General features: G+C 41.5%; 1 protein-coding gene across 1 annotated transcript; it reads left to right on the top strand.

The window, feature by feature from the left end:
• Positions 1–5,123: 5,123 nt before the first annotated feature.
• On the top strand, positions 5,124–11,749 carry LOC132359424 (beta-2-microglobulin-like). The gene is made up of 4 exons (XM_059913392.1): positions 5,124–5,233; positions 8,709–8,984; positions 9,556–9,583; positions 11,222–11,749. Exons 1-3 carry the CDS (start codon positions 5,167–5,169, stop codon positions 9,567–9,569), a joined length of 357 nt encoding a protein of 118 aa, XP_059769375.1. The 5' UTR covers positions 5,124–5,166; the 3' UTR covers positions 9,570–9,583; positions 11,222–11,749.
• Positions 11,750–20,600: the final 8,851 nt, after the last annotated feature.

Below are 20,600 nucleotides of genomic sequence, written 5' to 3'. Positions count from 1 at the left end.
TACAGGAATTTGCCAAAAAGGAAAAAGGGCATTTGAAGGAGAGTCTTCATTTTTAATAGTGCTGAATAGAATCCAAGGCAGGATAGAAAGTCCAAGCAGGAATTCTGCAGTTTTAAGTAGGTTCTGAGATGCAGACCCAAGGACCTATGAGAGGAAAACACCCATGAAAGGAAGCTGTGCCAGTAACTTAGTCACTGGGCGTAGCATTCCCCAGGGACGGTGCCCAATCCTTGGCTCCTGGGATTGTCCTGTTGTCCCCACAGTGTCAGGGGGTCTTGGCTTCAGCATTTCCCTAACCCTCTCTCCATCCAAGCTGAGGACCGATGCTACCTCTAACCCCCTTCATGCTTTTAGTGGGCACTGAGTTCTTAACACATAATAATAGCAGTCTCTGTAGTTATAATTTTAAAATTCCTCACCTTCCAAACTATATACAATATATATCCACGAAGGGATAGGCACCAAAGCTTAACAATGTTTCCAGAGGAGAGGACAGTGAGACGGGAAGAGACACAGGAGGGCAACTTTCACTTTCACTCAGTAGACCTCTGACTGTATTTTTGCAACAGACATACATTCATGTATCAGAATTGTAATTAAAAATAAAAAGTGCTTGAAACACTGTGGTTACTACTGTTTATAGTTCTGTACTGCTTGATTTATTTTATACCAGGTCTGTATGATTTTCCCAATTAAATCACCCTGGCAATTGGAAGAGCGTGGTGGTTACACGCAAGCCTGTGAGGCAGAGATTCCTCACCAACGAGATACTTCACCTGTCTCAACTTTAGGCTTCCCACATACTCTCCCTCAATTAGTGAAAACAGTACTTGCCTTCCTGGGATCTTGTGAGGTTTTTCCCCTCCTTTGTATGGCGTCTGACTTTGTAACTATCAGGAAACAAAACAGCTCCCCTCTGTGTCCCATTTGCTTTGGGTCTGTTGCCTGTTATGTAACAGCACAAATCTGAGAATTCAGTCGGCATGAACACCTTAGGTGGCTGCTAATAAATTAATTATTGGGCTGATTTGAACTCTAGATTGGATTCTCCTGGTTGGCAGTCTGGCATCTTCTGATTTATCCTTACAGTATTTCCATTTGCCACAAAGCCTGCACTCAACTGACATTGGCTGTATTCAGTGGAATTTAACATAGAAGACTGAGGATTGCGAGCTCCAAAACAGATCTAACCAGGATTGACTTTTTTGTTAATTCTATTTTTCTAATTGATGTATAGTTGATTTACAGCACCGTGCCAATCTCTGCTGCACAGCAAAGTGACTCAGTTATACACATAGAGACATGCTTTCAGGATGGACTTCTGAGCAGGCAACCACCTTCAGACTCATTAAATTAAACCATTTAACGATAGTTCTCTCTGGGTTGGAGGGTCACTGTGGTTTTAATTTTCCTCTTTATAGTTTTTCTTATTTTTAATTTATTTTTAGTTTTTAAAAAAATTTATTTTGGTCACGCTGCACAGCTTGTGGGATCTTAGTTCCCCAACCAGGGATCAAACCACGGGGCCCCTGTAGTGGAAGCTTGGAGTCCTAACCACTGGACCATCAGGGAATTCCCTATAGTTTTTTGATTGTTCCAGTTTTCTATCATATGCATATATTATTTTTGTGGGCAGACAAAAACAAATGTGAGTTAAATAACAACTACCATACATTGTCTTACTTGTTCCTTCTTCTCTGCACCTTCTCATATGCTTTTAATCCTTGCCCTGATCCAAGCCACCCAGTGAACCGTTTCCCGTGAACCCCTTCTCAGAAGTGGTTGTCAGGTGGACGTTATAAGCCCTTTCGAATCACATGGACCAGCATTGGAATCATAGCTCAGAGCTAACGTGGACAAGCATCTTAATTCTCTGAAACTGTCTCTTTATCTGTAAAAGAAAGTAAGACCTACCTTCTGGATTGTTGAGTAGTTTGGCGCAGCGGCTTCACAAACTTTAATGTGTATACGAATCACCTGGGATGTTGTTAAAATGCAGGCTAGGATGGGCCCAAGTGTCTCCATTTCTAAGAGCTCCTAGGTGTTGCTGATGTTGTGATGCATGTACCACACTTTGATTAGTGACATAACATTTGAAAGAGCCCAGGCACAAATGTCCTACAGGTGCTTGTTCTTCTCCTTCCAGGGGGCCTGGATTTTCTGGCCGTTTGATGAGTTCACCTCAGAAAAGTGCTGACTGAGATCCACTGAGGTGCAACCCAACTCATTTGAGCTTTCACCTATTCCTATTTTCTCCCCACTTCAATATCCTTCTTTTTCTTTCTGTACAAGGACTTCATTCTTCCTTGGCCTAACAAAGATACAGGTACCTGTGCTTTTAGGTTTTTTTGTTTTTTTGATTTGTTTTTGGCCGCACCACGCGGCCTGTAGAACTTCCCTGCCCAGGGATTGAACGCATGCCCACTGCACTGGAAGCGTGGAGTCTTATTAGGTTATTTCTTTTTAAAAGGAGCTTTACTGAGGTATAATTGACGTATGATAAATTACACTTAAAGTATACACTTTAATAAGTTCTACTACATGTACACACTTGAGAAACTATCATCATACTCAAGATAATGGATCAAGCGTCCTTAGCCTCCTGATGCTCCCTCCACCCTCTGGAAACCAACCATCTGCTTCTGTTACATAGATTAGTCTGCTTTTTCTAGAGTTTTAAATAAAAAGAATCATACAGCACGTACTCTTTATTGTCTTGCTTTTTTCCTTCAGCCTCATTATTTCATCCATTAATCTGTGTACCAATAGTTCATGCCTTGTTTATTGCTGATAGTATTCCATTGTATGCCTGTTGATGGAAGTTTGGATTGTTTCCAATTTCTGGCTGTTACCAATAAAGCTGCTTTGAACAGTTTTGTACAAGTCCTCATCATGAAAATACACTTTCATTTTCTCTTGGGTAAATACCTAGAGTGAGTGGTTGGGTCATATGGCCAGCATATGTTTAACTTTCTTAAAAACTGTGAAACTGTTTTCCAAAGTAGTTGTACCATTTTCCATTCCCAGCAAGAGTGTATGAAATTCCAGTTCTTCCACATTCAGAAAATATTTACTATTATGAATAACATTTATTGTAAAAAAATTTTTTAGAAAAGTCATTAGGCCAAAAAAATAAAAAATTCCATCTTTCATTCCACTAATGGAAGATAACACTGTTAAAAGTCCATGTTTGTACATTTCCAGAAGTCTGCCCTCCTAGGCAGTGGTCTCCTTTTTAAAAAAAAAAAAAACTGAAAACATATAATTTTCTCTGTCTTCACTGTTTTTTTTAAAAAGTGTTTTTAAAACTGGTTTTCCAAGTGAATAGATCAGATTCTATCTTTTAAGAATTTTTAGTACTCCAGTATTTGTCTGTGATGTGGTAAACAAGGAATACAGAGGTGACCACTAGCCCCGTCTCTTCCTATACTCCCAAGGCACTAGAAAAGAATTCAACACTGACATTCCAGGCGTTAAGACCCTTAAATGAGTTAACAACAAACAAACAAACAAAAGGGAGGGGCAGGAGTGCCTTTACTCATCACTTTATGACTAACAATTATTCTTTCATTTCGACAGAGTTATAGAGAGCTGGTAGAAAAAATAGGTAACTAGCATCAATAATCATAGTACACTTCTTAATCATTACTGAACACTCCCTCTGTGCTCCCTGGGGCTCTCTCTGTGCATTATCTCCTTTCATTAGGTCTGCGGAGAGTATCCTACTTTTTTTAGTTTAGACACAACCACCACAGTAGGGATAGTTGCAATGTCTAAAAACATGTAAAAGAAATCCAGATGACATTTGTTGTGCTCTTTGGGGAAGCACCACCCAACTCCCTTCAAACTGCAAACTAGGGTGATTTCCAAGATCTCTGCCCCTCCCCGCCCCCATGGTTCACTCCCTCTTCTGAGTGTTCCACTCAGAATAGATCCCTGGACTCAGCCACCAGGTGATGTCAGCATCTTTTTATGGTATCTCTAGAGTGGAGGTTTCCTTAAGGAGTCTAACACTGACACGGTCTTAGAGTCAGTAGGCCTAACTTCTTTGGCTGGGCCCACAGCAGATGCAAGCGAAATTCTCACTAAAATTGTCCAGTCCTCTTATCTTCCAAGTGTCTGAAGCACGAATGACAAATGAATCAGGCCCGTCTGAAACCTAACACTTAGCCTTTGTTTTCCTATCCATTAAAATGTAACGGGGTAATTCCTACATCCTAATGTTTACTCACGTATTCCCTCGCATGTTCGTTCGTTCCTTCATTCGTAGGTTCATCCATCCATCCTTCCATCCATCCATCCATTCACTCATTCAGTCAGTTTACCAAGTATTTACTCCATGCCAAGCACCATTCTAGTGTGGTAATTCGCAGGGAATGATGTTCCTCAAGGGGTCGGTAAAGTCTAACGCTCTAAGCACTTACTGCTTTTACCTTTTACTATCAGGGGTCATTTCCCCACAAATCAACAAAACAAAGAAAATTACCTAAACTACAGCGGCAAGATACAGGCCACACTTTCTCCGCACAGGATTTTCCCTGAAAGGACTCAGGAAGCAAGAAGGTCCTCCTTCACTCTGGACGGTTCTCTGAGCTGTCCTCATGAGGCCTCGAGGTTTCTGAACGACTTTTCTTGCCCAAAGAATCCAGAAGCCCTACAGCGTACTTCCGGGCTGTAATTGTGAACCCAAGTTCTGATTCTGCCCAGTACCATTCAATCTCTGTCCTTACGCTTATTAATTTTTCTGGGCTTCAGTTTTCCCGATCGAAAACCAGGTTCTAGGCTCCTGACTCGCTGGGGCATGCTTGGGGAGCAAGTGACTGAGCGTTTCTGGTGCTGTTCCGAAAAGCGAAGCTTCCTCCAGACTCAAGTTCTCGGGTGGGTGGCCCGCGCCCCAAGCTTGGGCGCGCACCCCTGATAAGAGGGCGCCGATGTACAGACAGCGAATCCACCCGGTTGAACCCTGCCTTCCTAAGCATCACGAGACTTACCAGAAAATGAAACTGAAAACCGGGAAGTCCCTCTTTCTAACCTGCCCGGGCCTCGCTCGCTAGGAGACCGGTGACGTCCCGGCGGGCAGGGTTCTGATTGGCGGCCTGGGCGTGGACTATAAGTGCGGGCGCGGGACCGGGCCCTCACTTCGCTACCCGGGCTGCTCCTGTAGCGATGGCTCCCTTCGTGACCTTGGTCCTGCTCGGGCTGCTCTCGCTGTCTGGCCTGGACGCCGTCCCGCGTGAGTGTCCCCTCCTCCCTTTCCCTCTTCCACCAGCCCGTCCTGTCCCGCTCGCAGCCACTGGGCACTAACTCCGTACCCCCAGGTCCCGCTCCCAAATTTTCCTTCCCGACTCGGTGGAGTAGCACGCGGCTTTCTCTCAGGCTGTGGAGGCAGTGGGGGGGTGGGGAGTGGGGAGGGGGTGCGAGCCCAGGACGCCTGCTTCCCCGGGATGGGGGAGGGGACCTCTCGCACGCCCGCACCGGGTGGGTCGGGACAGAGCGACCGAGGTGGGGGAGGGGTTCTCTTCCGCTGGTTCGCGGGGCCTTTGGCTCCCCCCGCGCAGCGGGAGCGGAGGGCGGGCTGGCAGGTCCCAAAGGGCTGGGTTGGGGGCTGCGAATGGGTGGAGACCACGCGTGGGCTTTGGGGGAGTCGCCGCCAGGGTGTATCAGTCCGCTGGGAGCCCGAGGGCCTCGAGCTTCCTCCAGGCGCCCGCCAGGTTCAGCTGACGCTCTGCACTTTTCCCAAATACGCGACGACCAAACCACGGCGAGGAAGTTGCACGCGACTTTTGTGGAATGTCCTGAGGTGTTTACATACCGTTTCACGTCGTTCATTCTCTTGTTCTCGCTACCTGTCACTCTTAGTAATAATCATAGAGCTACCCGTTGGCGGCTCACTGACCTGCGCTATGCGCTGTCATTTAATTGTGAAATGCGCCTGCGATGTAAACAGGATGCCTTTATCATCAGCTTGTCACAGATGAGGAAAGAGAGGCTCGAAGAGCTGAAGTGACTTAATCACGCAGGGGATTAATGGCAGACAGTAGAGCCTGACCAGAGCATTTGGCGGGTCGTGAGCCCTTTGCCTGTAATCCGTGCGTTTTTCACAACCTTCTGGGGTGAGATTCTCGGGAGCAAGCTGGGCGGACATGGGCCCCTGTTGCCTTTCTTCACAGAGGGCCCCTCCTTTGGCTCCTTGCCTGGTTCTTTCCAAGATGAGCTGAGTCTCTACTTTCAGTTTTGAGTAAGCGAAGGTTTATCATTCAGAAAGGTTGTAAAACTAGGGATAAGAGTAATCAATATGCTTACCCAAGCTGTCTGTCAGCGACACCATGGATACTGAGTACCTTCTAAATACCCTGCAATATACCGGACCCTCAGATTTTTCTCTCTCACAAAAGGCTCTGTGAAGCGGGTGTTTTTGTTTGTTTGTTTGTGTGTTTGTTTGTTTGTTGTTGTTCATGAGAAAAAGGAAGTTTAAAATTTATTTACAAAAGCAGCATAATGTCTGTATTATCACTATTATTGATATTTGTGGTGGCATATAGCTTTAGAAAAATAGCAAGCCAACATTAAAAACTATCTGAATTTGAAAATTTCCTAAGTAGTACATGCCTGGAAGATATACAAGGCCATTTCCGGAACGTATACAAGAAACATGTAATTGTGATTCCCTCTGGGGGATCTATTTTCTGCTCTTTCCCCTGTGTGGGTTTTATTTCACTCTGGGTGTAGATAATTTTTCGATTAAACTACAGAAACTCAAATAACTCTCCCCAAAACCCTGAGCCAGTAAGTGGTTGAGGGCAGATTCAAACCCAGGCCTGTCTGATACACCTCCTCCTCTTAGAAGCCACTATTGTGATATTCTTCCAAAAAAAAAAAAAAAAACCCACAAACTGCCTAGCTCCCTCAGAGAGAGAATTCCAAGTGGGATGAAACTGTGCTCTCACTACTGTAGCACCTACTATGTTCTAATTATTAGAAGCTCAAATGCAAAGAGGTTTCTGAATTATCTTCACTTTGAACTATGAAAATATATCGAGGCTTCATGGTATTTCCAGTCTAGCCGTTGGTGGGCCTAGGGACCTTTTCTTTGATGATGGGACATTTCTAGACAGATACATCTGTTCAGAGTGGCCTGGTACTCCACCTTCTCTCTACCACTGGACATGGAGGATGAGCTGACCTTTATAACCATGTACTCTGAGTATATTTGTATTTAAGTGGTTATATATATATATTTATATCAGTCTGTATATTCAGGAGCAGTAACACTTCACTTTGGAAGAAAAATATAGAAATAGAGTTTATAATATTTTCTTTACACATCCCCATGAAGGGTCTAGACATGCATCCCATTTTGGAAGCCACTGTTCTGTAGCATTATGCAATATTCCCAACCTGGCAGATTATGGCAATCACTTGAGCATGCTAATTAAAAATACAAATTCCACTGTCACATGCATTACTCCACCTGGTCCTAATGGAGAGTATGTTCTCTCCCATTTGCCATAGTCCTCACCCTTCCCTGTTGTTCTTACCCAGCCCAACTACTTCATTTAAGGTATTTGCCAGCTCCTGTAGGTGTTTCAGTTTTATTTCTTTGTTTTCTAGCTCATGAAATCAGATACAGATTCAGATAGAGATTTGTCATATAAACTCTGGACATGATGAAGAGGTTGTGTTTTGTAGAAATATACTTTCGGTTGACTCTGTTAGGAACCTGAGCAAGGAGGTAAAATAATTACACCTGCCACTTACAGAGCAATTGCTGTGTGCCAGGCACTGTACTAGGCACATATTGAGAAGTCAGATTGGTCTGGATCTAGGCAGGAGGCAAAAAAAAAAAAAAAAAGGAGTAAATATAGGGGAAAAAAATTGACTGGGTTGAAACAGTGTACAACAACGGGAATTTTTTTTTTTTTAAAGCTTTTTTTTTTTTTTAATTTTATTTATTTATTTATTTATTTATTTATTTATTTATTTATGGCTGTGTTGGGTCTTCGTTTCTGTGCGAGGGCTTTCTCTAGTTGCGGCAAGCGGGGGCCACTCTTCATCGCGGTGTGCGGGCCTCTCACTATCACGGCCTCTCTTGTTGCGGAGCACAGACTCCAGACGCGCAGGCTCAGTAGTTGTGGCTCACGGGCCTAGTTGCTCCGCGGCATGTGGGATCTTCCCAGACCAGGGCTCGAACCCGTGTCCCCTGCATTGACAGGCAGACTCTCAACCACTGTGCCACCAGGGAAGCCCAATAACGGGAATTTTTGATGTGGCTAATCTGGAGGGAGTGTGAAGTGAGAAACGAAGCTTGATAAGTAGATTAGGGCCAAATCATGTATACTCTTGAATGATAAGAAATTCTGTAGGTGCTGAGGAGCCGTGAAAAGTTCTTGAGATTCTCCACAGAGAGATTATTAAAGATACAGAACAATCTCCATTGACAGAAGAAGATGTTAAGAGAAATTTGCTAGAAAAAGCCCTGAAGGCATGTGTAGGGGAATTATGTGGGAAAGATACTAAGTAAGGGTTTATCCCAGAAAATGGAGGCTGCCTTTTGGAAAAATGGAAGCTCATTTGGCATGAGGGGAAATGGAATTGGGAGAAATGGAGGATCAAATATAAACACCTGGGGCCTGATCTAGCTTTAGACCAAGGTAGCCCCAAGTGAAATACTCTGCAATTTCATCTGTCTTTTCCCTGCTGCTCCTCAGGTCCTCCGAAGGTTCAGGTTTACTCACGACACCCCGCAGAGCATGGAAAACCAAATTACCTGAACTGCTATGTGTCTGGGTTCCATCCACCCCAGATTGAGATTGATTTGCTGAAGAATGGGGAGAAGATGGAAGTGGAGCAGTCAGACCTGTCTTTCAGCAAGGACTGGTCTTTCTACCTTCTGGTCCACACTGCGTTCACTCCCAACGCAGTGGATCAGTATAGCTGCCGCGTGAAACATGTTACTCTCAGCGAGCCCAAGATAGTTAAGTGGGGTAAGTTCCCTTCCTTAGCTGCTGACAGTTGTATCTGAACATAGCCACAGCATAAAGCTGCCTTGATATAAAAACATCTGCATACTGGGATTATCAGGGAATGTTATTAAAGCTCTGATTAGTGGCACCTTCTGAGAGATCTCTGCACAGCGTGGTCACTGAGACAGTGGTTTCCCTGTAGTGAGAGCAGGGGGCAGTAGCAGCGCTTCCACAAGTGCACAGGCATTCCCAGTGGTTCTTCCCTGCTGGCTCCCTTGGGCCTTCCTGACAGCCTCAGGGATACTCAGGACCAAGGAGAGTCTCAGGAAGGCACCGGCCTTGTCTGTAAGCCCTGCTGTGGTCGTGCCCTCCAATCCTAGACTCCTGCAGTTCTCTGGCTGGCTTGGGGTCTAAGGCTAGTAGGCAAGGTGGGCACCTCCTGGGTTTTTCTTAACAAGACACTCACGGTGAGGGACAGTGGGCTCTTCTGCCGGCTTTATTTATAACAGTTTTAGACATCTGTTAGTACATGGTATTTCAAAAGTGGAACTTAACTGTTTCTCTTTTTCTTTCTCCATTTTCTTTTCCGTAGATCAAGACCTCTAACCAGCATCATGGAGGTGGGTTTCTAATCTTAAGAAAATCTTTCTTTTATAAATTTATTTATTTATTTTTGGCTGTGTTGGGTGTTTGTTGATGCACACGGGCTTTCTCTAGTTGCAGCAAGCGGGGGCTACTCTTCGTTGTGGTGGGCTGGCTTCTTACTGTGGTGGCTTCTCTTGTTGCAGAGCACGGGCCTAGGCGCGTGGGCTTCAGTAGTTGTGGCATGTAGGCTCAGTAGTTGTGGCTCACGGGCTCTAGAGCGCAGGCTCAGTAGTTGTGGTGCATGGATTTAGTTGCTGCGCGGCATGTGGGATCTTCCCGACCAGGGATCGAACCCATGTCCCCTGCATTGGCAGGCGGATTCTTAACCACTGCGCCACCAGGGGAGCCCCAGAAAATCTTTTTTTAATGTCACTATCCCGGGACTGTTATAGACAGCTCTAATATGATAACCCTCACTGTCTGGAGGACATTAATCAGGGTAGCAATTTAGCAGGCAGAGAACCCCATGGGGTCACATTCCCTTCTCCTGTGGGGTGGCATGAGGAAGGCATGTGGCCCTGGGTGGGGCTCTGCCAGCATCACTGACCCTCTAAAGGGAGGACAGAAGAGCTGCAGGTGTGCTGTGACAGGACAGAGGCAGCGGTTACCCACAGCACCTGCAACGGTTTGCTCTTTCTTCTGCCATTTCTACCTTGGGCATCTCTGGGCCTTCAAAAGTGAACCGTCCCTTCCTTTGCATGGCAGTTGCTTTGTTATTTAGCCAGAAAGGAAGAGTGACATGGTTCTGCAGACACACCATTCCTAACTGTGTGGGCACTGTGGTTGCCTCTAGAAGCTCCGAGTCCAATGGAGGAAAGAAATGGAAACAGATTGTTGTAACCTAATGTAAAGCTACTATAACAGACGTATCTTTTTTTTTTTTAACATCTTTATTGCAGTATAATTGCTTTACAATGCTGTGTTAGTTTCTGCTGTATAACAAAGTGAATCAGCTATACGTATACATATATCCCCATATCCCTTCCCTCTTGCATCTCCCTCCCACCCTCCCTATCCCACCCCTCTAGGTGGACACAAAGCACAGAGCTGATCTCCCTGTGCTATGTGGCTGCTTCCGACTAGCTATCTATTTTACATTTGGTAGTGTATATGTGTCAATGCCACTCTCTCACTTCATAACAGACGTATCTTGCAAGTATCTGTAGCAGCGTGAAACAGGGAGCAACTGGACTTCTCTGCATCTTCAGTTGGAGGCCAGAGGCAGATAATCCAGCTTTTCTGGGAAATTTTACTCCACAGGGTATCTTGGCACTGAAAACCTATTCAAATTTCCTGTTACACTGTAGGACAGGGAAGGTAATTTTCGAGAGCATGAGAGAGTTTGGGTGACCTGCCCAGAGTCACACAGTTACTAAATGGTAGAGCCAGGATCTGAACTGTAATACCAGCATTCTTTCCTCTAAGACTGTGGGAGAACCAATGGGATAAACTAGTAGGATATCCTCTTTTAATGAGTCTGGAAAATTATCTGCAGCTATTACTTTTACCAACAGTGATTTATATAGCATAGGTTAGGTAAAGTTTGGTAGTGCTATCTGTAATCCAAATAAAATAAATGTATTTGCTAATAACCGTTTTTTTCTTTTTTTCAGGTTTGAAGATGCCTCATTTGGATCAGAGTAATTCCAAATTCTGTTTTCTTGCTTTTTAATACTGATATGCTTTTATGCTTTATGGACGTAAATCAGAAGTTATATTGATGTTACCACAAATATCATCTTCTTTATAATTTTTCTTTGTGCACTACGTCTCCACGTTTGACCTGTCTTGGCAGGTAGCTGTAGTTGGGGCGCTGGCAGCTTAGAGGTGGGGAGGAAAGAACTCTCATGTTCAGCATCAACATCTTGGTCAAATTTAAAGTCTTTATTGTCTTTTGCACACAGAACTAGGTAGTAAGATAACTATGCATATTTAGAGTAAACCTCCAATTTGTAATGTTTCTTAGAATTTTGGAAAATTTTTGGAAAGATAATTGTCAGAATTATTGGAAATCTGTTATAGCGGATGACATTTTGTCATATGAAATCATATTTACTTCTTAACATCTGTTAGTATGAGACATGGTTGTGCCTGTTTTTATTTTATTTTGTTTCACTAATTAAAATGCTGGTAAAACTTGATGTGTTTAGTACTTATATATTACTCCTCTTCTAACCCCTTTGTTCAAACAGGGAAATGATCTTCCAGTATCACTTGGAGGAGAGTGTGAACTCCTGATGTATAGGGTTTGGCTCACAGTGGAAGGGGCATCAGCGATCTGCATTTTCCGAATGAGGAACAGCATCCCCAAGAAGTTAAATGACTTAGGGTGACACAGCTATCTGCTGGAAGACCTGGCTTCTGTCTTTTAACCAGAATTCTGTTCCCTGGGCTAAGAAGTGAGGACTGTGAGGACTTTAAGAGGGAGCAAAAGTATCTGGAGGATTTTCTATTTTAGCAAGCAATATACCTAAATGAAAAATACTAGATTAAAAAATTTCAAGGCATACTGGCATACTTGATGACCAGCTTTGTGCATTTAAAAAAATTTGAGCAGGAATTTGAGTGAGTTAGTGCCAGGTACTGACGAGATGAATAAGACACAACACTGCTCTCAGATTGCCTTAGTGGAGGGGTAGACATGCACTTGAACAAGTAAAATATATCCTGATAAAGAGTATAGCATAGTTGTGCCCAAAGAACTAGGTGATAGGAAAATGTGTTCAGGGAACAAAAATCCTTAGGTAGGTTGTACGGTAGCTCTGTTTTTATTTCTTAAGGAGTTTCCATACTGTTTTCCATAGTGGCTGTAGCAATTTACATTCCCACCAACTGTGTTCCCTTTTCTCCAATATTTATCTATATTTCTGCCTAACTAACTAACTTCCAATATGCAAAAACAAAAACTTTAGGTAAGTGTTAAGGAAGGCATTTGCTTGTGCTGAGACTTACTGGGTAGTGGTTCTTCCAAATGGTAAACGGGGCCTGAGGTAAGGAGGTAAAATTATAAGATGTATAGAGGTGTGACAGGTGTGGATAATTCCAACCAGTGGAGCAAGGGTACCTGGGTGAAGACTTGTAGGAACTCAGCTGAGCAGATTGAGGGGTGCCTTATTTAGACTGGTAACTCTCCACCATCGATGCACATTAGAATCACCTGTGGAACTTAATAAACAATACCAGCTCTAAAAAATAAAGTCTATTAAAAAAAAAACACCCCAGCTTTCCAGGCACCAATCCAGACCAACTAAATCACAGTCTGTAAGTATGAAGCCCAGATATCAGTATTATTATTACTGGTTTTTTTTCTTTTAATTAAGACCTTATGTTTTTAGAGCAGTTTTAGGTTCACAGCAGATTTGAGGGGAAGGTGCAGGTATTTCCCATATACCCCCTGCTCCCACACATGCATAGCCTCCCCCATTATCAACATCCCCCACCAGAGTGGTACATGTGTTACAACTGATGAACCTACACTGACACATCATAATCAACAAGGTCCATAATTTAAGGTTGCTCTTGGTGTTTTGTTCTGTAGGTATATACTATGTATAATGACATGTATCCATCGTTATACTGCCCTAAAATTCCTATGTGCTCGGCCTATTAATTTCTCCCACCCCTGGCAATCACTGATCTTTTTACTGTCTCCATGGTTTTCCTTATCCAGAATCATACAGTATGTAGCTTTTTCATACTGACTTTTAAAATTTTTTTTAAATTTTATTTTTAAAAAATTTATTTATTCATTTATTGGCTGCATTGGGTCTTCGTTGCTGTGCGCAGGCTTTCTCTAGTTGTGGCGAGGGGGGGCTACTCTTCATTGAGGTGCGCGGGCTTCTCATTGTGATGGCTTCTCTTGTGGAGCATGGGCTCTAGGCACGCGGGCTTCAGTAGTTGTGGCACATGGGCTTAGTTGCTCCACGGTATGTGGGATCTTCCCAGACCAGGGCTCAAACCTGTGTTCCCTGTATTGGCAGGTGGATTCCTAACCACTGCACCACCAGGGAAGTCCCTCATTGACTTCTTTCACGTAGTTATATGCATTTAAAGTTCCTCCATGTCTTTTCATGACTTTATAACTCATTTTTTAGCTGGATGTACCACAGTCTATTTATCCATTCACCTACTGAAGTACATCTTGGTTTGTTCCAAATTTTGTCAATTATGGATAAAGCTGCTATAAATGGCATGTGCAGATTTTTGTGGACATAAGTTTTCACAGTATTGTTTGTTTAAATTTCTGAATAGTTCCTATGTGCAGCCAAAGTTGAGACCTATTGGGTTAAATCATAAAGGACTTTTTGTTCCATGTCACTCAACAGAACAATTTTGTGAAAAGCTGCTTTGCTGGCTAATGGTTCAATGTAATGCCCCTTTGGAGCATGGCTTAGTCCCCCATTTCAGAAGAAGAGATTGATCAAAGAGGAAAAATATTGGAGCTTAATTAAGCTTATTAAATATAACTGTGCAATGCAAATTAAAAAGTCTCAATTTCAGTAATAAAGAATTAGATCTTATATACTGACATGGAAGAAGAACCATGCTATATTGCTGAAACAAAAAGCAGTTTCTAGAAAATATATATTGGAAGCCATTATATACAAGCACATGCATTTTATATTTGTTATCACACACCATAGCAGGTCTGGTAGGTAATGCCCTTAATAGTTGTTACTCAAGGCATGGATGAGGGGTAAATAAAGAAGAGAAAGCTGACTAGTATGTTAGAAAATCAATTTGCTAAAATCCATTTTCCTTGGTGTCAGTTGGTGTTTTTCTGAAACCATATGTATTGGGGGGAAGGAGGAGGGATTTTTGGGGTGGGATGAGAGTGGAGGAGTAGAGGGGAAATGGCAGGGTCAGACCCTGAACAGTGGTGTTTCCCTCCTGCTCACCATGGCCAACAATAGAGCCTGTGTCTTGCTCTTCTAAACACGGGGATGTGGCAGCTGACCCAACCACCACCTACCATGGCCTGGCCAGATGGAAGGAGGGTGGAACCCACAATACTCCGCCATTCTCCCAGGCAGAGGGCTGGTCTCACCCCAGGCTGTGCTGATGAAAGGTCCCAAAGAAGCTGTCTCTCAGTTTGGGGCAAATTGATTATTTGAAGAATTATTTGGCTAATTGATATATAACCTTTTTCTTTTAGAAAATTGATTTTATAATTGTTCTAAAATTGTCCCCCTCATCATCAAATACTGAAAATAAAGAAAAAAATATCATGAACTCCTGTAATCTCTTATAACAGGATTACCACCTTTTGGATTCCACTGGATTCTCTCAATGTTTACCCATCACACTCCATTTTATGTTATGGCTATTTTTAAAATTTAACCTTTGGTAAATAGTTCTCCTTCCATTTCCTTATAATTCCCCATTTAGAAGAATTTAGAAAGATCCAAGAAACTAGAGAAAGACAGCATATGATCAGATGCAGGTTTTAGAACTGCAGGGACAGCCTGAGGGGACCCCCTACCTTAACTGACCAAAGCAAGCAATAGTGAGAAAAAGCTTTAGGGAGGGACCCATGGCTTAAGGCAATTCACCAAGGTAAAGGGAGAAAAAACACACCTGGAAGAGAGAGTCTAAAGAAATACAGAAATGTGAGTTAGGATTCATCAGTTTTAACCTGGAACTGCTCTGTTGATCCAAAGACCTACAAGGAAACATCAAGAGATGAGACTGTGACTGTAACTTAGCGGTTTGTGTATTCCTCAAGAATATTCCTCAAGAATGGTGCTCAGGGGCTTCCCTGGTGGCACAGTGGTTGAGAATCTGCCTGCCAATGCAGGGGATACAGGTTCAAGCCCTGGTCTGGGAAGATCCCACATGCCGCGAAGCAACTGGGCCCGTGAGCCACAACTACTGAGACTGCGCGTCTGGAGCCTGTGCTCCGCAACGGGAGAGGCTGCGACAGTGAGAGGCCCGTGCACCGCGATGAAGAGTGGCCCCCGCTCGCCACAACTAGAGAAAGCCCTCGCACAGAAACGAATACCCAACACAGCCAAAAAAAAAAAAATTAAATAAATAAATTAATTAATTAAAAAAAAAAAAAAGAATGGTGCTCAGATCTTGGCAACTGTGGTGGTCATCCTGCTCATCCCCCATTTCAGAGCATCAGCGTTTGCCATCTCAGGTACTCCAAGCTGAGGTGCTACCTCTGACCACATTTTTATATAGATTTAAAACAAACTACATTAACTTATTTTCTCAACCTCTCTAAGCAGATACACCAACAAGAAAAGGTCCAAAAATGTATCCAACAGCCTCTTAACAATGTTTACCTGGGGGTAGGGGCTAAGATGTCAGGAGAAGATGGAGGCAGACTTTTAAAATATAATTCTACATACTTTTATATGATCTGAATTTTTACCACTTTTATTGAGTGTATGTTCATTATTTTTAAAAATAGAAGTTTGTATAGGCAGAAAAAAAACTTGTTAATCCCACCACCTAGAGATGATCACTTATCAGTGTTCATTTTGGTGTGGTTGGCTTTTCAGGAGATTTTAATTCTATCATTTAAAAAATGGTCATTATTATTATGTTTATTTAAAAATTGTTTGAAATAATAATTTTTATATCTCACTTTTTTTTCACTGTCCCAAATGAAAACATGGCATAAAAGGAAACAATACAGAGAACTGGCAAATGTTCTTTTCTAGTTTTTGTCAACAACTACTCTCCCAATATGTTTGGGCTTGTTGCTTTTTACTTATATTTCTTATGTTGTAAACCCTTGAGGTAAAACTCAAAGCCTTTCTTTAATAAAAATCAGTATTTTGTCTGCAATGTAGCCATCAAGATTTTAGGGCCAAAAATCAGCCTCATCTTTCCTTGAATTCTAGGCTTTTACAAAAAAAAAAATTGAAGACTAAAATTTGGGTCCCAGTTATCTTAAGAAATAAAATATCTGTGAGTACCTTAATTGGTAACTTTATGCATTAAAAACTATTCTGATACTTTAGAGAGCACAAGAAGGGCTAACAGAAAAAAAACCAACTAGTAAATATAATTAAAAATCACAGTTTGATCATGTATCAAGTACTTACTATGCACTAAATTCCACACAACTTCTCTCATTAATTGGATACAGTTATTCATCTTCTTTGGTCCTCCACAACATAGATGATTAAAAAGTCCACAAAACTAAGAAGATATTTATATCTCTACAGCACACAGGCCCAACTGAAGACCTCAGTGATGTGCAGCCTTCCCCTCCCCCATGGCCCACTTCCTCTTTTTTACTGTTTTCACTTAGAAAAAACAGAGAGGACTCTTGATGCCACACAATGCCATACTGTTATTTGAAGTGGTTTTCATGGTATACTAAGCTATCTACAACTTTGCATACCATTTTCACCATCTGAAGAGTCAGTGAATGTCTTAGGTTGAGTTCTTGCAGAAGCAGGCCCTGAGCCAGGGATTTGGATGTAAGTGATTTAGTTTAAGAAAGGGTTTCCACGCAGAGAGTCCCATATAGGATAAACCCAAGGAGAAACATGCCGAGACACATAGTAATCAAACTGGCAAAAATTAAAGACAAAGAAAAATTATTGAAAGCAACAAGGGAAAATGACAAATAACATACAAGGGAACTCCCATAAGGTTAACAGCTGATTTCTCAGCAGAAACTCTACAAGCCAGAAGGGAATGGCATGATATACTTAAAGTGATGAAAGGGAAGAAGGTACAACCAAGATTACTCTAGCCGGCAAGGATCTCATTCAGATTTGATGGAGAAATCAAAAGCTTTACAGACAAGCAAAAGCTAAGAGAATTCAGCACCACCAAACCAGCTCTACAACAAATGCTAAAGGAACTTCTCTAAATGAGAAACACAAGAGAAGAAAAGGACCTACAAAAACAAACCCAAAACAATTAAGAAAATGGTCATAGGAACATACATATCGATAATTACCTTAAACGTGAATGGATTAAATGCTCCAACCAAAAGACACAGGCTTGCTGAATGGATACAAAAACAAGATCCATATATATGCTGTCTACAAGAGACCCACTTCACACCTAGGGACACAAACAGACTGAAAGTGAGGGAATGGAAAAAGATATTCCATGCAAATGGAAATCAAAAAAAAAGCTGGAGTAGCTATACTCATATCAGATAAAATAGACTTTAAAATAAAGAATGTTACAAGAGACAAGGAAGGACACTACATAATGATCAAGGGATCAATCCAAGAAGAAGATAAAACAATTATAAATATACATGCACCCAACATAGGAGCACCTCAATACATAAGGCAACTACTAACAGCTATAAAAGAGGAAATCGACAGTAACACAATCATAGTGGGGGACTTTAACACCTCACTTACACCAATGGACAGATCATCCAAGATGAAAATAAATAAGGAAACACAAGCTTTAAATGACACAATAGACCAGATAGATTTAATTGATATTTATAGAACATTCCATCCAAAAACAGCAGATTACACGTTTTTCTCAAGTGCGCACGGAACATTCTCCAGGATAGATCACATCTTGGGTCACAAATCAAGCCTCAGTAAATTTAAGAAAATTGAAATCATATCAAGCATCTTTTCTGACCACAACACTATGAGATTAGAAATGAATTACAGGGAAAAAAACGTAAAAAACACAAACACATGGAGGCTAAACAATACGTTACTAAATAACCAAGAGATCACTGAAGAAATCAAAGAGGAAATCAAAAAATACCTAGAGACAAATGACAATGAAAACACGATGATCCAAAACCTATGGGATGCAGCAAAAGCAGTTCTAAGAGGGAAGTTTATAGCTATACAAGCCTACCTAAAGAAACAAGAAAAATCTCAAGTAAACAATCTAACCTTACACCTAAAGGAACTAGAGAAAGAAGAACAAACAAAACCCAGTTAGCAGAAGGAAAGAAGTCATAAAGATCAGAGAAGAAATAAATGAAATAGAAACAAAGAAAACAATAGCAAAGATCAATAAAACTAAAAGCTGGTTCTTTGAGAAGATAAACAAAATTGATAAACCATTAGCCAGACTCATCAAGAAAAAGAGGGAGAGGACTCAAATCAATAAAATTAGAAATGAAAAAGGAGAAGTTACAACAGACACCGCAGGAATACAAAGCATCCTAAGAGACTACTACAAGCAACTCTGTGCCAATGAAATGGACAACCTGGAAGAAATGGACAAATTCTTAGAAAGGTATAACCTTCCAAGACTGAGCCAGGAAGAAACAGAAAATATGAACAGACCAATCACAAGTAATGAAATTGAAAGTGTGATTAAAAATCTTCCAACAAACAAAAGTCTAGTACCAGATGGCTTCACAGGTGAATTCTATCAAACATTTAGAGAAGAGCTAACACCCATCCTTCTCAAACTCTTCCAAAAAACTGTGGAGGAAGGAACACTCCCAAACTCATTCTATGAGGCCACCATCACCCTGATACCAAAACCAGACAAAGATACCACAAAAAAAGAAAATTACAGACCAATATCACTGATGAATATAGATGCAAAAATCCTCAACAAAATACTAGCAAACAGAATCCAACAACATATTAAAAGGATCATACACCACGATCAAGTGGGATTTATCCCAGGGATGCAAGGATTCTTCAATATATGCAAATCAATGAATGTGATACACCATATTAACAAATTGAAGAATAAAGACTGTATGATCATCTCAATAGATGCAGAAAAAGCTTTTGACAAAATTCAACACCCACTTATGATAAAAACTCTCCAGAAAGTGGGCATAGAGGGAACCTACCTCAACATAATAAAGGCCATATATGACAAACCCACAGCAAACATCATTCTCAATGGTGAAAAACTGAAAGCATTTCCTCTAAGATCAGGAACAAGACAAGGATGTCCACTCTCACCACTATTATTCAACATAGTTTTGGAAGTCCTAGCCACGGCAATCAGAGAAGAAAAAGAAATAAAAGGAATCCAAATTGGAAAAGAAGAAGTAAAACTGTCACTGTTTGCAGATGACATGATACTATACATAGAGAATCCTAAAGATGTCACCAGAAAACTAGTAGAGCTAATCAATGAATTTGGTAAAGTTGCAGGATACAAAATTAATGCACAGAAATCTCTGGCATTCCTACACACTAATGATGAAAAATCTGAAAGAGAAATTAAGGAAACACTCCCATTTACCATTGCAACAAAAAGAATAAAATACCTAGGAATAAACCTACCTAGGGAGACAAAAGACCTGTATGCAGAAAACTATAAGACACTGATGAAAGAAATTAAAGATGATACCAACAATGGACAGATATACCATGTTCTTGGATTGGAAGAATCAATACTGTGAAAATGACTATACTACCCAAAGCAATCTATAGATTCAATGCAATCCCTATCAAATTACCAATGGCATTTTTTACGGAACTAGAACAAAAAATCTTAAAATTTGTATGGAGACACAAAAGACCCTGAATAGCCAAAGCAGTCTTGAGGGAAAAAAACGGAGCTGGAGGAATCAGACTCCCTGAGTTCAGGCTACACTACAAAGCTACAGTAATCAAGACAATGTGGTACTGGCACAAAAACACAAACATAGATCAATGGAATAAGATAGAAAGTCTGGAGATAAACCCACGCACCTATGGTCAACTAATCTATGACACAGGAGGCAAGGATATACAATGGAGAAAAGACAGTCTCTTCAATAAGTGGTGCTGGGAAAACTGGACAGCTACATGTAAAAGAATGAAATTAGAACACTCCCTAACACCATACACAAAAATAAACTCAAAATGGATTCGAGACCTAAATGTAAGACCAGACACTATAAAACTCTTAGAGGAAAACATAGGAAGAACACTCTTTGACATAAATCACAGCAAGATCTTTTTTGATCCACCTCCTAGAGTAATGGAAATAAAAACAAAAATAAACAAATGGGACCTAATGAAACTTCAAAGCTTTTGTACAGGAAAGGAAACCATAAACAAGACGAAAAGACAACCCTCA

Source organism: Balaenoptera ricei, chromosome 2, assembly GCF_028023285.1.
Source record: "Balaenoptera ricei isolate mBalRic1 chromosome 2, mBalRic1.hap2, whole genome shotgun sequence".
Lineage (NCBI taxonomy): Eukaryota > Metazoa > Chordata > Mammalia > Artiodactyla > Balaenopteridae > Balaenoptera > Balaenoptera ricei.
The sequence above is the reverse complement of the archived record's forward strand: the minus strand, read 5'-3'. Positions and strand labels throughout refer to the sequence as shown.

Bases quoted from the DNA above. Each gene is read 5' to 3' on its own strand.
- LOC132359424 (XM_059913392.1), top strand. From the start codon at position 5,167: ATGGCTCCCTTCGTGACCTTGGTCCTGCTCGGGCTGCTCTCGCTGTCT. The intron at 5,234-8,708 runs GTGAGTGTCCCC...GCTGCTCCTCAG, and splicing joins TGGCCTGGACGCCGTCCCGC to GTCCTCCGAAGGTTCAGGTT.